The sequence below is a fragment of the Hippoglossus stenolepis genome, chromosome 1, assembly GCF_022539355.2.
Source record: "Hippoglossus stenolepis isolate QCI-W04-F060 chromosome 1, HSTE1.2, whole genome shotgun sequence".
NCBI classification, from domain to species: Eukaryota; Metazoa; Chordata; class Actinopteri; order Pleuronectiformes; family Pleuronectidae; genus Hippoglossus; species Hippoglossus stenolepis.
This window is the reverse complement of record NC_061483.1, coordinates 22,412,237-22,429,541: the sequence shown is the minus strand read 5'-3', so window position 1 is coordinate 22,429,541 and position 17,305 is coordinate 22,412,237. Positions and strand designations below refer to the sequence as shown.

The window sequence follows — 17,305 nt, the reverse complement described above, 5'->3', positions numbered from 1 at the left end:
CTGATTAACTCAAAATCCCCAAATCTACCTTTGCTGTAGAGGAATCAGGCCGCACATGCACAGCTGTCTCTGTGAAAACTCAAAAGAATCATTCTAATGCGGTTAGCAAATTGCTAAACCGTATTTAATTTAAAATGATCAATTCTAGCTTAATATTTACCATACCGTAAGCTATTGTATTTAGTTAACTTTTAGAGATACAAACTTGTGATTAGTGTTAATGGCAGTATTTACATGTTGGACTGAGGCTTATTTGTTTTAATCAGAAGAAAAAAAACAATTTAATAAATGATCTATATAAGAAAATGTTGGTTTTATTTTAGTAGACAGTAGGAAAGTTAAAATCTTGGTTTAATTATTATATTATTAAAAGCTGACATACCCCCGGATTGTTTTTATGCTATAAATAGGTAACATATCATTTCTTATTTTGTCTTCTTGGAATACACATAATAGAAATGATCTCAGTTTATAGCAAGGACTTTGTGTTAGTTTTCCCAGGTAAAGCACTGAAATGACCGATAACTATAAGTATTTACTTCACACCAGTGGGAGCAAGGCCAGGTTTTATACATTTCCACAATAGACAGTTTATCAGCCTATCCATCCTTTTTTTTTTCAACCCCCTTTATATTATGTACATCAAGTTTATATACATACATGTCTACTACACCCACACCAGTGAGTTTAGGCCCGATGTCATGGTTCCATCAGTTCTAAACTCAGTTTTAAGATGACATGATCTAAGTTCTTAGAGGCCTAATAACTTTTCCCCCTTAATGCGCAGCGTCATCTTACTAATTTGTTAATGTCTTACAAAGGAGCCCTGGGGCATCTGCTATAAAAAAGGAGGGAGAAATTATTAAAAAATACACACACACATAAAAGATTCGTGGGTTAATTTGCTGTTTTTCAGCCAAGATCTTAATTACAAGCCATGGAAAATAAGCCGGTGAGACTGATGAGGTCGCCGCCCCTTTGTCCTTCCCCCTTGGTGACTGGCGGATAGTGATAGCAAGAGGCATATGTTTATAAAGGAGCAGACAGAGGGAGAGAAAGTGAGAGACTGTCCTGAGAGGGACAGATATAGACAGAGAGAGAGAGAGACAAGGGAGGAGGAAGCCTCATAGACATGGCATGTTGAAGAGAAAGTGAAAGAAAGCCAATGCTGCATGGGACTCTCTGTCTTTCTCTCTCTCTCTCAGTGGCTGTCTCCTGGGTGCTGCTGTCCAACTGAATCAACAGCAAGGCCCACACCAGTCTATTATTATCTCTTTAAGCTCATGGATTCCACCTGCACCGCCTCCACCCTGATGAACTGGTTTGCTGTGTGGGAGGCGAGAGAGGAGGAGGGGGAGATGGGATGCTGCTGGGTTGCCCAACTGGAGGATTGTTGGTGGGGGGTGTCTGGGAAAATGCTTGCCTCTTGGGTATAAAGGCGGCTGGAAATGGCAGAGAAGGGGGAGATGGATACTGATTGTATTAGGAGTGGTGTGATGGAGAGGGTGATGAACAGATGTGTGGAGCAAGTGGCAATTGTGAAAGGATCTGGGGTCAGTGGCCAGACGAGGGCCTCATTCATTGCAGAGCATCCACCCCCCCAACACCTCGCTCCCCGCTTCCCCCGCCGCCCCAGCCCCACCATCTTGTTAGATATGCCTGTGTGATAAAGCCGGGGAGCATGTGTGCATAGCTCCCATGTCCCTCCTCACCCCCCTGCTCAGTGGCATGTAACGGCACCTTTAAAATGTTAATTGCAACTTGATTAGGATAGACACTGGGAATAAAAGCAAAAGCAAACACTAATTGCAGGAAAGCAACAAGAGGCATGAGATGATTGCCAAACACAGCCCCCGTGTGACTTTGTTCATTTAAATTATGTCTTTATTTTCTTTCTTTACTCCTTTTACTCTTCTTCAACGTCAATTTTCGACTCACCAAAACATTTGCTCTGATTGGTCGCTCGGTCCACGAACACTTTGGCGGAGATGACGTTGCCGAAAGGCAGGAACATTTGCATGAGCTCCGCATCTCCGAACTCCTGGGGCAGGTGATAAATGAACAGGTTGCAACCTTCTGGCCCTGGTGATGAGAGAAAGTCAACATAAACATGAGATGCCTATGAGCGAGAGAGACTGACCATAACAACAGTGGTGGAAAATTATGAATGTAAGCATTACTCAATAAAGCAATCAAGACGATAATTAAAGGAACATTGGAGCCATATGGCACAAATATTAGTTTTTATAGATATTAGATTTTACTTGATAGTACATACAGTATTCACACAGGCTGTTCGGTCAGCTCTTTTCATGGTTTCCATTCAAATCCCTTAGAACCTCATTTCACACAACAACTGGATAGATAGGTGGCACCTTCCTTAATCTAATTAGACAGTTAAATTTGACTATTTTCTCAGAAAACATGCTGCAATCGCTGTGCGCACATGTAAACAGCCACGGAGAAACAGACACAGGAGAGGTTAGAGAGAAAAACAGTGATAAAAACAGACAACAGAAGGAAGAAAAACAAAGAACCACAGATTGAAAGAGAAACTTTGAGACGGCTATACTGAGAAAGAGAAAAACATACAGAGAAAGACAGAGACGAGGAGGAAGAGGCAGAGCACGCATTAAGACATAAGCCAAGTGTTTGCCCCAATTACTGTGTGACAGTAGGACTGTCTTCCAATCTCTCTCCATCCCTCCACACTCATCCACCCAGCTGCCACATATTGTACAGGCCAATCTGGAGAAAGGCAGGAATGAACTGGAGGGAGACGGAGACAGAAATGGAACTATGGACAGACAGAGAGAAAAAGAGAGGGAGAGAGATGTGATGGACTCGCGGACAGTGTGCGTGCAGCTGGCAGCCCGGCTAGCGTTCTCTCCTGTCTCATTGCTCGGGGTGATCGCGTGACGAGATGAGACCGGGGCTGGTGAGAAGGCTGATAAGATGGCTGCAGTGGTGGCTGGCTGTAGTGCTGCTGAGCCTCAGAGAGATAGAGGATGCACATGCACACACAGGTTGACACAGTGATGATATATATATATTTATTCTATTTATTTAAGGATGAATCTCAGCTCTGTCCTAAAATCCTTTTACAGAGAGATGCATCTGTTAAATTCCATTAAGATATCTGCATATTTCGATTGTGTTGACATTATGTATCTAAAGCTCCATCCATTGTAGAAAAGTGCGAAGATTCAAAGTGCAGAATGTACATGTTCATTATACAGACATACTGGTTGTATGGCTTGTTCACACAGCCTAGGGTGAGAATTAATTATGTTATGATTCGCGTACGCAATATGTATACATGTTTCTATTTTAAAGCAGAGGCAATATTACGAATAAATGTCTGTTTACAGGTCACAGGCAGTGCTACTTATACTCAGCCTTGCAGGGCTCCAGAGGGAGCTGTGCAAAGTCTGATAAATTACCTCAAATGATGTAACATGAGGTAACATCAGCAGAGGCTGTGATGACTATTACTGCTAAAAATCCGTAGCCATGCAGTTAGAAACAAGTGAGCTTACCTGACGTCTGTACAACTACCATAACTCACCTGAATTAGGTTAGGGTTGCATTTGGGTAAAGTAGTTACCAGATTTTGACAAAGAAGTTTATACGATATACTATCCACTGTGAATCTGAGTGCAACGCTAACTTGCTATTTTTCCCATACATCGATAATGTCATATAACATATTGTTGTGACAGTTTCACTCAACACTGAGACAAAATTAAGAATGACATCAATAAAGCTTAAAACTACAGTTTAATGTTATTTTTGTTCAACTTTTGCCCATCCTTCAAGCAACCACTGACATTTAATGATGATCGATGATCGAGATTTGTTGCCATGTCTTTTCACAGAGTATCATATGGAAATTATTTGGTGGTGATGTATCTGACCCAGTGCTCTTGAAATGGGTCTTAGATTGGGTCCAATATCACTACTTCATTCACTCTTTTGCTTCTGCCTCTAATAGACTACAGATAGACAATAACAGTCGTGTACTGATAATTGTCATTTTGAGTAATCGCTGTCAGCTTTGGAGCCATTTTCACTTCTATAAAATGCGCAGCAACACATTGTCTGTAGCATATACTAATATACTTTTTTGTCTTTCTGTTGTGAAATATTGAAAGGCCTAATATAGTGGATGCATATCATAGTAAAGTATATGGTAATGCATTGCACCCACCTTTACACTCTCCATGCATAAACCCTTTTTAACAGGTAAATCATTTACTGTATTGATTAAAAGTTAAGGCATATGCAGTTTATCCCCAAGTACTTGACAGTACTGCATTACTTTGGCCATAATGTACACGGTATTGATATTTATCGCTGTATCACACTGAAATGCTACTGTGCTGCCTCCGATGCTCAGTTGAAATGAAAAGGACACATATTGTCAAATGGTACAGTAAAGATTTGTCTGGTTAAAATTATTCTTTAGGATTTGGGAGGATTTTCTTTGTTGATGAACACAAAGACACAGGCTGATAGAATACATTGTTGAAATTGTCAGCTTTCAGAGGGAGGCTGAAGCTGAGGCTTGACTGTGCCTGTGTATTCAGGTGTAGGTGTCTCTTGTTAAATGGCAGAGCTGCACAGTGTGGCAGTGGACTGAGACAGACTGGGAGAGCTGCCAAAACTCAGAGGAGGCCAGAACTCAGACAGGCCACAGGCTCAACCAAGAATAGCTGTGTGTGTGTAAAAGAGAGAGAGGGAGAATCTTTGACTTTGTGTGTGTTTGCATGACCACGACTTCTATCATTTAACAGTGAACAATTAAAATGTTCCAAGTGAGCAGTGAGAGATGGATTGCCGACATTTTAGGATAAGTTAAGCCGTTTTCAGACATGAACTCTGGAGAATGTCAACTCTCAATTGGGTCTAGACTTTTACACATGAACAATGCAGAGACACATCTCACTGTCTTTCTAGGTTGATAACACAGTCGGCGCCTGTATGTGTAAGCCACCTCTTTTTCATCCTAAAATATTGGTATTCTTTTAGTTTTTTCAGTTTTGAGTCTTGTGCCCACTCACTCGTGGTGAATCCTCCGGAGGATCTCCTGCTGTATTCTTGCATGGGCTTATTCGGACATTCAGTTTTTACTGGGGGGCTGGCAAGAAAACTCCAGAGAAAGTCTGGAACCGCTCACTCTGCCATTTGTGTTTTCACATACAACCCCTCTGGATAATGTAAGGAGATTATCTGGATTTGAATGCATGTCTGAAGGCAGCTTTAATGTAGCTAGACTATACTCACAACTTTTTCTCCAGGCCCGGCTGGAAACACTGAACTTCAGCGCTCCTATATCGAATATTCATGCACTCTAAGCTGTCTGGTACAATCATATAGATGAATAATTGAGACCGACAAATGGCGTCAAAAAGAGTGATTTACCATCACAGTATATCCTATGCTTTATTACATCTGATGCTGTGGCATAAGAAGGAACACTAGACCAGGAATGGTAATAAATGATTATGCATGCAGCTAATTAATCTGATGAATATTTATAACCACTTAAACACATTGTAATGGACTGATTAAGCAGTCCAACGTTGCGAGTTAGAATTAGTGCAGTTTTTGAATAATGACAGAGTAACTTTCCATCTCACTGCTAATGTTCTTCTCTTTAAATGGGAAACCTTTTTCTCACATTTTCCCAAGCCAGCTTTTCCCCTCCCTCGCTAATTCAAAGCAGCGCAGCTACATTAGAATGGAACATGGCAATTATCACCTTTTATCTTGGGTGGGCGCGCTCGCTCTTACCTTCCCTCTGTTGCTGGGGAATGATGGTTGGTTGCTGAGGGAACGCTTGGCTGATTGGCGCATAGGCGGCAGGGTAGGCTGCTGTTACAAAGGGAGAACCAGAGTAGAATTTTTCATATCGCCATTTTCATATTTAACACAACAAAACTTCAAATCATTATTCCATAGTGTTCATTGGCGTCCTCTAGACACTGTATAAATAAATTGCATTATGACTTAGAGCCCGGACTCATTTGGCTGGTGGATCACTACACAAAGAGTACGGGGAAATGGGAGTGGAGTGCAGTTCAACTGAGCAGACATACAAAGAAAGACAGGGAGACTTAACACCATGTTAATATCAGCAGATATCAGGCACTATGCAGTGGTGTGAGAGGTGTATGTCATCTCTCATGTAGGAGGCTATGGCAGGTTCATACCCTTGTGATGTACTTTTGGAATTAAGACTTTTTGTGTGGGTGTATAATCAAGTCAACTGAAAATCCTTTTAAAATTCTAATGTAAAGTAGCCTAATCCGGGAGGAAATTGGCTAGTCGTCTGGCTATCTCTACCTGTCATAGTGTCTACTGATGTGACAAACAGAGAGGGAGAGGGTAGAGGGGAAGAGACAGATGGAGGGAGGGAGAAAGTAGAGGAGGTAGGAGAGACAGATCACCTGCGTAGTGCTGGACACCGGCATAAGCCTGTTGGAGAGGGTCGGTCACAGTTGGACTCTGTGCTGCAGAGACGGGAAGAGAGACAGAGAGAAGGGGGGTGACAAAGAGGAAAATGAAAGCACAAAAAGACAAAGACAGGACAAAATGGTCAAGACAGATACAGCGGTAAAGAAAGATATCGAGAGAAAGTTAAAAAGCGAGTCAGAAATTGGCTTATCTGCAGAGAATCATTAGGGCGTGAGATCACACAGAGAGCAGGAGAAACATGGCTCGTCATATCTCTCAGTTCTTCAAAATGCTTGTTTGCCCCAGATGTTTGCATCAAATATTAACAACATGCCAAACAAACCACTTTGTAGTTCATTACAATTGCAGCTGCCTGTGCATAATGCAGAATGAGGAATGCACGTCTGTCATTTCTTCAGGAATCAGTCCCAGACAGCATTAAGAAGCCGAGGACGGGCTGAGACACATCAAATTAGCCGTAATGGACTGATGGATGAACTGATGGATTTATCATGATACTGGGGCTGGCTGCTCAGAAATCTGCCAAAGACGCCGCTGATTGACCCTCAAGCCTTAAAGACTTCAGTTCAAATCAGAAAAAGATATTGTGCGAGTGCAAAGTAAAAAGGTCTCTGATATGATTTAGTTTGTCATGACTTACAAGTTGAACTTGCATTGTTGCAATTAGGTACGTTCCTTTTCAGATCAGGTGCAATACTCGAATCATCAAACATTCATAGATCACCATTGGTACAAGCAGCTAAGCGTACGATGGAATGTCGGGGTTAGAGCAACTGTCTCATGACAGTGGATGGTACAAATACATCTCATGTTCCTTTTATGTAAAACCTTGATTTGCTCACCTGGGTAAGGATGAATACCATTGGTGTAGATGGTCTCAGAGGTGGGCTGCCCGTTGCTCTGAGGCGGGAGGGCACTGAATCCGTTGACCCCGATCGGGGTGGCTATGCTGGACACGGCTGTGGCAGAGATGCCTGGGGGTGTGCTGGTGCCTGCAAATAGTGACAGAGTCATTATGGAAACTGCAGGGTGCACGGTACAAGAGAGGTATATTTTTAATACAGAACATTTCCTCACAAATGTAGTACTGTACAACAGGCACGTAATGGGTCCTTATGAGCACCAATGCGTATCTTTTGACCCACCATAAATGTTCTGTGTTGTTTGGTACAAATTGGTACCAATTCAACTGGAACTAAAAGTACAGTTGCTTAAATCAGTCAAGGTAGCAAACCAATGTAGGTGTGGATGAAGGGTGGAACTGGGTAAAAAGGTTGCACTCAGACTTTCTGGATATATTCTCATTATTATACGCCTGTTTAAGCTATATTTTTGGCTCTCGGGGTTCATAACTGCACTTTTGAAGATACAAAGGTGTATATTAAATTCAGAAGCCTGAGCCTCTTCTTCTAACCACCGTTCCACCTTGTGTAGATATTCCAAGTCCGTCACCTTGTCATTGCCCCTTTGTGCTGATGGATTTTTATTATTTTTCTAATCCAGGTGAAGGGCATTTAGGTCTTGTAGGATTATGTTTGATGGGCATTACCTAGTGTATGTAGGCCTTGTGGATTACAAATGCCAGGTACAGCATCAAGCCTCTTTTATTTAATACATTTGCAATGACCCTGCCTCCAGGCAGCCTGGCTACTTAGTGTCGAGCCTTCAAAGCTCCTCATGACAAGGACCAAAAAGATAGTTCAGACTGGGGTCCAGGATTATCTCACACAAATCTTTGCTCTTATATTGTATAAGCCAAGGACTCTGCATCCAAAGTCATCGGATTGGCTGCGTTCCCAGAAAACACACACTGTCACAGAGACACAGGGATAGAGAGCGACGGACAGAGAGGGAGAGAGAGCGGGGGAGATAATGGGAGACAGGAAAAGAGGGAAAGACTATAATGTGGCTGCCAATGAGGAATGCTGTACATCTTCTCCCATCATGCTTCACTCAATACATGGCTACACTTCCTTTAATTCAACACTGGCAATGTCTGCTTCAGTGCAGAATAGCGAGCCTACATCTTAAAAAATATAACAAGGGCAATGAGTAGAAAGGCCTTGAATGAATACATTTGTACTGCTTCTATAATTCTTGCTAATGATGAAAATGTCTCCAGGTAGCGGTGAGAAATGGAGAGAGGAGTCCTGCATGCCAGTTAGTGTATGTATGTACGCCTGTACCTGAGGACGGTGTCATGGGAGTAGCCACCAGGCCGTTGACATTGAAAGCTGCCATTTGCTGCATTTGCGCAGCAGCAATGGCTGCCATGGGGTTCAGGTAGGACCCTTGTGTAGCTGCCATCAGGGCTGCTTGCTGTTGCATCATCTGCTGTAGGATTAAAGAGCAGTGGGGAGGAGAGGCGAGTGAAGGGATGGAGGGAAGGACAGAAAAGGAAAGGAGGGTGAAATAGCCGCAGGACCAGAACATGTTTACTCTCACATCTCTGTTTGCTTGGCCCATGCCTTGTACTTGAACAGAGTGGTCTGTGTTGCCCTGCAGCGCTGCTTCCCAGCAACACTAACACCGCTTTGGTCGTGTGCTCATTATACTGACACACTATAAAAGCTGGGATAACTTTAGCGAGCTGGAACTGTATTTCTATATGCAATGTATATATGAGTGTAAGAGAAAAGGGGGGCCGCGGTGGCAAAGTCAGTGGAGAGATTTTGCGTGAGCGGGCGATTCTCACCTGTCAGGGTGAGCTGTTAGCTACTGTATGAGTGCAAAATCTCACAGACTCTCATGTGTGAATATGAGGAGGGGGTGGTAGAGACAAGGGGTGTGGGTTCCTGGTAATGACACGCACCTCTGTTTGAGTGTAAAAGAACACGTGTAAGTAATGTAAGCAATGAAATGTTAAAGAGGCAAGTTCGGGTTGGCAGTTTAAATTCAAAGACCACGTCAGGAAATGTGAGAAAGGAAAATGAGTGTGAAGTGGATGCTTACAACTGTGTGAAAGTAAAACAGTGTAGCGCTGAGCATACATGATAAGCAGCTTCCCTGGACAAATGAAGGGATAAAAGAAAAGACACGATACAAAAAGAAGTGCAGCATTTTCTGTTAAAGCCTGTGTAAATCTGGACTGTAACAGCCATTTAATGGTGTGAATCACTTAAAGCGTTGTTCTCTGGGAGTGTCACATGCCTGGTGGGAGAGATTGTGAGTTCAAACCGCAAATCACAACAGTTTGTGTTATTCTTTTTTAAAAGCTCACCGTCTCCTCCCCCGCCGGGCTGAGACTTACAGCATGAGAGTAGGCGCCATAGGCCCCAAACTGGATGGTCATGGGACTGAAGATGCCGAGCTGGCCCGCCATCTGGTGCATCCTACGCAGGGTCCTTTCCTTATCGGTGTCTGCAAACTTGACCACCAGACTGGACGAGGCACCCTGGTGGGACACGTATTTTTACAAGGTTAGTAAAATTGTTTTAATACCGGGTGTGGATTTGTAGGTTCAGTTTTTTACTTAATACAATCTTCAAAAACTCTTTAAGGAACCTAAACATAAACAAACCTATTGCATATGAGCGAACAACTAAATGATGGCTACGTAGTAGAAAATATGTGGAACATCAAAAGCACTACTGTGGATTCTTTGCATGATTGCAAGGGAGAAACAGCCACAAGGATTGATTTCTATAGCTATAATTTCTATAACTATATAACTGATTTCCAGTGTACATAACACTTCAGCCTTCATCGCCTAGTCCTGTATTTCTAAACTATGTAAGCCACTGGAACTGAATATGCACATTACTGCAGTCACTTATCTGTCAGTGTTAAATGGAAGAGAATTGTGAGTGATATTTGCTTTTGTGAACTTTCCAACTCTAGTGTATACACTGGGAGTGAACTGTGATCCTAACCAGATCCCACAGGAGTCCCAGTCCCCCACTGGTGAAGCTCCACTGAATACAATCCTGGGTAATTAGCTCTGACAAAAGCCTTCGGCATGTGGAGGGCGAAGTATTGACTAATGGCTCTGCCTTATGGCAGATATAGTTCCATATTGATGTCTGTGCTCCTGAGTTTGCATCCAATTAAATCATTTGAGAGACAGAGACCAGAGTCACTTCCTCATGTGACATCCAGGCAAGGAAAGAGGGAGGGAGAGTGTCTGAGTGTGAGTGAGAGACAGAGAGAGAGATATGGAGGATGACAAGGCTGCCAGGCAGAGAAAGCAGCTACAGACACTGTCAAGAGGACCAGGCTCCTATTTAATTACAAACAGTGCATGCTGGGAAAGAGCATGGAGCACCACCAGGACAGAAGGACACAGGCAGCCAGGGGGCAGTCAGGATATGATTAGTAAGATCATAAAAGCAAAGACACGAGGAGAGAAAGACTCCATAATCACAACATGGATCCATCTCTCAAAAATCTCTCATCCTGACAGGGTCAGTACAACTTCAGGCTTTGATTGATATTTCCATATCCAGAAAAAGGAAACACTAGTGAACTGTAGGGCACGTAGTGACAGGGAAACTGACCAGTGTGATTGATGCTGCAAACGGCTGTTTCTATGTGTACACCTGCTTCCTGTCTATTTTCCTTCGGGGTACAAGAAATTGAAATCAGCAAAGCTACACCGAATGCCTCCACAGGTCCAAGTAAAATGCTGCCCACAGACGGCACATTACTTAAGCAGAGCTATGCAAACAGAAAATCATAGAAACAAACAAACTTGTGCCCTGTGAAGTTGAATAATGCAGAACAAACACACAGCCTCTGTCTGTAGTTCAGTCTTACTTCATTTTAATTCATGCAAAAAAGTGTGTCCTTTTTTTGTAAAGCCTTCATGAAATTTTAAACAGGAAAAGTAGAGCGATAGTGCCATTGAGAGGGCAGTTTTCCAGGGTGGTCTCGTGCTTTGGGCGTTGGTACGTCATGGATGCTGCAGCAATCCTTACAGAAAACATAGTTTGTTTAGTCTTATATTTATCCCGCCTGTACCTTTAGACATTTATTGTTCTTTTCTTTTACACTTGTGTAAAATCACTCATCTAAAGCCTTATTTATATATTATTTATATTTTTGAATCATTTTTATGTACGGAAAACTAATGTGCATGTACTGAATGTAAAAAATACATAGGTTCTTGGCCAGAGTTGGGTTTCTTTTGCAAGCTATTTGATTAACCCATGTGAAAATGTGCTTGGAAATATTTTATTAACACAACCAGGAGAATGTGTTTGCTGCAGATAACTGTGCAAGAGAGGCTTGGGAATGAAGGAAGGCATCAGCATGCACCCCAGGGACAGTGCGTCTCAGATGGGATCCTATCAGAGCCAGCCAGCACCCCACCTCAGGCCAGAGGAGACCCATCTGGTGTTTCTCCCTTGGAGCCATTTCAATTAGTTAAATCAATACACTAGCGTGGTGGCGTTAGCGGCACAGTTTCCCTCCCTTTTTCATTCCATCCCACCTCCTGACCTTTTTCACTTCTTTTTTTCAACGTCGTGGGCCAGTTGACGGGACGGGGCTGCTGGATTTAATGAGGCTGGCACTGAGCAAACATCCTCCTCCAGCGTTGTTGCTCAAGCCTGCACACAGCACGGGGGCCTGGCATTTAGATCACATTCATTTTCTGCTTTGTGTATCTGTGTATTCTTATATTCATTTAATGCCTCATGAAGAATGCATTGTGAGCATCAGGACTGTGAAAGCCCGCGGCTGCCTGTACTCACTGCACCGTGACTCGAGCCAGACGAGGCCAGACTGTGAGGCGAGTCTGGACTGGATCCTCCCAGCAGAGTGCTCTTCTGCCGACGACAGCACGGGAGCAGAGTCTGCTGTGTCTACACTGAGAAGTCTTGGCAGCAGCACTGAAGCAGTACACTGAAGCTCGGTAGGTGTTGTCAACACTGCCACTCATGTCAGAGTTGAGCATTTCTGACTTTCATAATATTAAAGCCAAATATCCCCCCAAAAAATACTATCCTCACTCCTGAATAGGAGACTTTCATATCCCTACATCTGAAGCAGATGTATCCCGACTTGATACAAGCCAGAATCAGAAAAAGCAGATTTCGGAGTGCGACCCTCTCATGGATCAAGAGTTTCTATCCACACAAAGAAAGAGTAATATGTGGCCAGGTAACGAAGGAACAGGTGGCAGCAGGCAACAGGCACTGGATGCAAAACAGCCACTCTTCACCCATAGCAGAAAATCACAAGCTGACAAACAAACAGAATAATAACCTCCACCGGCATGACTCCTATACCTGGAGAGAAAATGAATTTGCTGAATTTGATAAGGGCCAACAGGGAGCCTTCACTTTTGACAGTTACAACTAAGGAATTTGTCATGGGTTCAAAAAGTAATCAAATTTCTTCAACAACACACTTGACTTGTGAAAATCTCTCATATTGGATTTTGTATAGGCCACAGAATGTGTAGATAGAAAAATACACAATGGTAATTGAGGGATTAGAAGTAAACTACACCAGTAAACCAGCATTATTCTTTTATCTCTGTACTACTGTGATACAAAGGCTGGTGTTAAGTGTCTACTAACAGGTAAACAGACACTCATCTTTCATTCTTTATAGAGGCTTAGAGAAAAATACAATATCACAACACACTCACTGAAGGGAAACTAATTTTGTAAAGCATATTAAAGATCAGCCAATAATGTGGTAAGCACTGTCGTTTCTCCTCATTCAGCCAACATATAACAGCTACTTTTAAAAGAAACCTGCAGCTTTCTACACACTCAAACACTAAAAGTGCTAATGGAGAGTCTGTTTGAATTTAATGGAGACACCATGACAAGTTTGTTTGGTAATTGGTTGAACTTCCTTCTGGCCTGATATTGAACTCTGTGAACCTTGCTACATCTTTGCTAGCCTCATGTGAGGACTGTCTGTCATTTGCAGTGGCTGATGCTGTATCAGTCTGGCCTTGCCGTCCATTTACAGCTGCATCACACTAATGCCCTGTCCTAATTCACCTCTTAGCCCTACCACTTGGCCCTACCCCTTCTCTTTGTGCGTGGCCATGAAGGGTGGTGTCGTCCCATTTCTCTATGTGATTTAGGGGTAGTGGCCATCTAGCCCTTTAAACACCCCTTCAAACACAGTGTATTCACGACCCCCCTACAAATGAAGGGGTAGACGGAAATTCCCAATTTTTTACGAATGGAGGGAGCAAATCAACAAGGTGACCGCTTCGGGTAAATTGCTCATGAATGAAATCTTGCAAAATACTTATGAAAATGTTTAAATCCAGTGGAATGTCTTATTTTAATCCAGTAGCAAATGAAAACGTTATTGAATCACTGTGACAAGCGTTTAAGGAAAATCACTATTCACGCTGCCAAAACAAGTATGTAAACACTCTTGAGTGCTCATGTTTTCATTGTGGAGCAGACGTTTCTATGGACAGGATTCATGTTACAATGAAATACGAGATATAAACACCCTGACTGACTGTGTATTGCTCAATAGGTCTGTCCTGCAGTTGTCAGATGTGGCACTATTATAATGTTAGTTGAATACGGGTGTTGATATAGTAACATTAGTTGATAATGTTTGTCACTGTAATAACGTTGTTTGGCTGCTGATGATGTAGCGATTGGTGTCCTAATTCGTAGGGGAAGATTTTCTAGCCCTCTCCCTTGTGGCTCCATTTGGAGGGAGACACTCCTCTAGGGTTAATGCCAAGGGAGAGGAATTGTGACAGGGCATAAGAGACAGAGGAGCAATCCCTGATATTCATAAAGGTATTTTGACTCTGCTACTGCTACATTTTGTCCATAAATACCAGTTTTTACTATCGTATGTGAGGAGCGCCAAAAAACAAAACTCCATGTAGCATGTCAGCTACAGGCCTGCCGAGGTTCAACAAAAGTTTCATGTGGCTTTGATGACTTGTGTATTACAAAGACAACGGACTCTGGCTTGGGTCTTATCTCTCATTAATCCAGAACCATCATATCACACACATGCATGCTCTTGTTGCTGCCAACACCGGCAAGCTCCACAGGCCCTGTCAGCCACGCTGTGACACCAAACATGACAATGTCTGCAATTTGCTGGGTGCTGTCTTGCCTGCCCTCAGCTTTGCCATTCCAAGCTTTGCCTAAGGTGTCTTTGCAGCCTTATACTGTAATGCAGCAGCTAAACATCGCAAGAGTAAAGCACCTGCAGTTTGCAATACACATCAATTAAGGCTATGACCCAATCTATCAGCGCATGCCCTTTGGTGGCATCCCATGTCCTTAAGCTTTGTTAAAGCCTTTCAATTTGGGCCAGTGTATTTTGGTGGAGGTGTTATTTATGGCACGCCGTGTGTGTGCCAGGTAACACAGATGCTGTAGAGAGAACATTAAGAGGGAGAGAGAGACAGAGAGGGAGTGAGAGACAACTCTTTGTTCAAGGTTCATCCAGACCTCACAGCTGGCAGCAGGCAGTGAGCGAGGCAGCCCACTCTCTGAATCCTGCCTCCTGTTAGTCTGTTGTTGACGACATGTGGCAGTGATATTATCCAAATTAACTGCATCCCCCATCGGTACCAAAGCTTTAGTTGGATACTAATGGCCACCTTGCCTATTAATCTGAGGGGAAGTTGGATATGGGCAGAGGAGGACAACAGGTGCAGGGATAGAGGGAGAGCGATATGGATAATATAGATTATTAATGAACTTTTGGATGGCTAGTGATCCGCCCCAGGTCTGTTTGGGGCTCCATATGTTGCTTGGACAGTTCATCTGCAGCAGACCTCAGGTGGCTTAGTGATCCAACCAAAAACAATTGTGCCTGGGTTATAGCAAAACGAACACACACACACACACACACACACACACACACACACACACACACACACACACACACACACACACACACACACACACACACACACACACACACACACGCACAAAAGTGTGCAAGATTTGTCCTCAAGTGCCAGGTTTTGGTCAGTACAAGTAACAACCTCACAGGAGTTCAATATGTTAATCTTCTGGATGCAAACAAGCATTGATTGAGTCAACAGATATTTTAAGTAGAAAGTACATGTCTTGATTATAATCATTTTCAGTAATTGTGCATGATCAGTGCGCAACATGATTATTGTTTGGCTCGTGGCCCACTTTGTATTAGATTTTGACCATTGTGGTTTACATCCAAAAAAGTTTGGACTGTACTGAGCACATCTAACACACACACACACACACACACACACACACACACACACACACACACACACACACACACACACACACACACACACACACACACTGTTAAACCGACTCCAGCACTTATTTCCCTTCCTCACTACTTCAGTGTAATGCAAAATGAGGCGGCATCAAAAAGATGTGTAAATTACATCTGGCTTCCAGGGCACTATCTGGCTGCCAGGAAGCATCCGTAAATATTTATTGCGGAACATCAGTGAAGTGTGTGAAGGTGCGGATGTCTGCCAGAAAGAGTGTGCGCTCGTGTGCATGTCCAGCTGTGCAGTGCTCAACACACATCCAGCACTGGCAGTGAGTTGCTTTGTAATTTCTCATTTCTCTTACTTTTCTGGTGTCCTTGTTCAAGCCTTACAGAAGTATGTCCAATTTCGTAATTAACTGCAGTTTGATCAGACCTATGGGTTTGGTGGCCTCATTCTTCAACTAAACAAACCAACACAAACTAATGCTGTTTAATGCATCTCACAACTACTGTATATCAAGCTGGAACAATGCATCATTACCTACTTTCTACAATTCCTCAAAAGCACTTGTAATGGAGGATTCTTTTATCATTCTCTTATATTACATGTATTATGTGTCTATACCACCCGTATTCACAATGATTAATATGCAATCTTGTTTACAACATTATTGAGTCACAACATCACAATTATTTACAGCATAAAATGATCGCAAACATATAAAGATAAATACCCCGGTGAATGATGCTCAGGCTGAATTATAAATGTAGAAAAGTCAAAAGTTAATGGAAAGCTGATGAACTGCCAGTGTCCCACAACATAATGAAAGACTTAATGTTGAAATATCAGGAAGCGGTTAAGAAAATAAAGGTGGCTAATAATCTGACCTTACATCCGAACTCCTGGTTGCTTTTCAATATTATTGACTTCCTTGTCAACCTCCCTTCCAATCACTGTAATTAAGCATCCCTTGATCAATGTTTGACCTGTTTTAAATGTTTAATATTCTTTAAGAATAAATTGGCCCTTGACAGAGGCCAAACTGTCACTGTTTTGGCAGCAATGAGCAGTTTTTTAGTCATTCTTCACTTGTTGCTACAAGAGGTTATGTCACCACCATATCACAAAAATATTCAGTGGTCAGTGCTTGTTCTGTATTTATTATCTATTCCACTCCTGCCAGTGGTTTAACTTTCAGACAAGCAGTCACTTTTTGAGATAAAGCTTTTTATTCCATCCCAAAAACAATCGTCAAGCAAATTATTTATTTTAATCATTACATTTTTTTTATAAATAGCAAATAGTAAAATGTCCAATTTCAATAACAATATTTTTGTCTCCAAATATAAAGTCACTAATTATACTTTTGTTTCAATTTTTGGGAATTTCTCAAACTATTACCTTTTGACAGAGCAGTATTTCATCATTTAGGGAGAAACATTTTAATTCACAAGTAGAAAATGGTCATCCAAGGTTTAATTTGTTCTTGTTTAGAACCTAGTTGAATAATCTGTCTTGCGTTTGTCTCCCCCTTACAGTAACGTTTCCAAAGATAATTTACTTCAACTTTGCCGACAGTTGTACTTTTCATCACAAAGATGCCTGTGAATGTTGTACTTTGCAGTTCATAGGTGTCTGAAAAGTCACCTGCAGTTTGGT

General features: G+C 42.4%; 1 protein-coding gene across 5 annotated transcripts in view; it reads right to left on the bottom strand.

Annotated features, from left to right (window-relative positions):
* celf6 (CUGBP Elav-like family member 6) overlaps positions 1-17,305 on the bottom strand; it is a 141,080-nt gene that overhangs the window by 17,013 nt on the left and 106,762 nt on the right. For 3 of the 5 annotated variants that reach the window (XM_035161215.2, XM_035161301.2, XM_047340850.1), the window contains 6 exons: positions 9,701-9,874; positions 8,667-8,814; positions 7,323-7,472; positions 6,453-6,515; positions 5,797-5,877; positions 1,939-2,082 (listed from right to left, as the gene is read on the bottom strand). In XM_035161215.2, the coding sequence (XP_035017106.1) occupies positions 1,939-2,082; positions 5,797-5,877; positions 6,453-6,515; positions 7,323-7,472; positions 8,667-8,814; positions 9,701-9,874 (760 nt within the window). The remainder of the gene's footprint in view (positions 1-1,938; positions 2,083-5,796; positions 5,878-6,452; positions 6,516-7,322; positions 7,473-8,666; positions 8,815-9,700; positions 9,875-17,305) is intronic. The other 2 variants (XM_035161263.2, XM_035161273.2) reach the window with 2 other exon arrangements.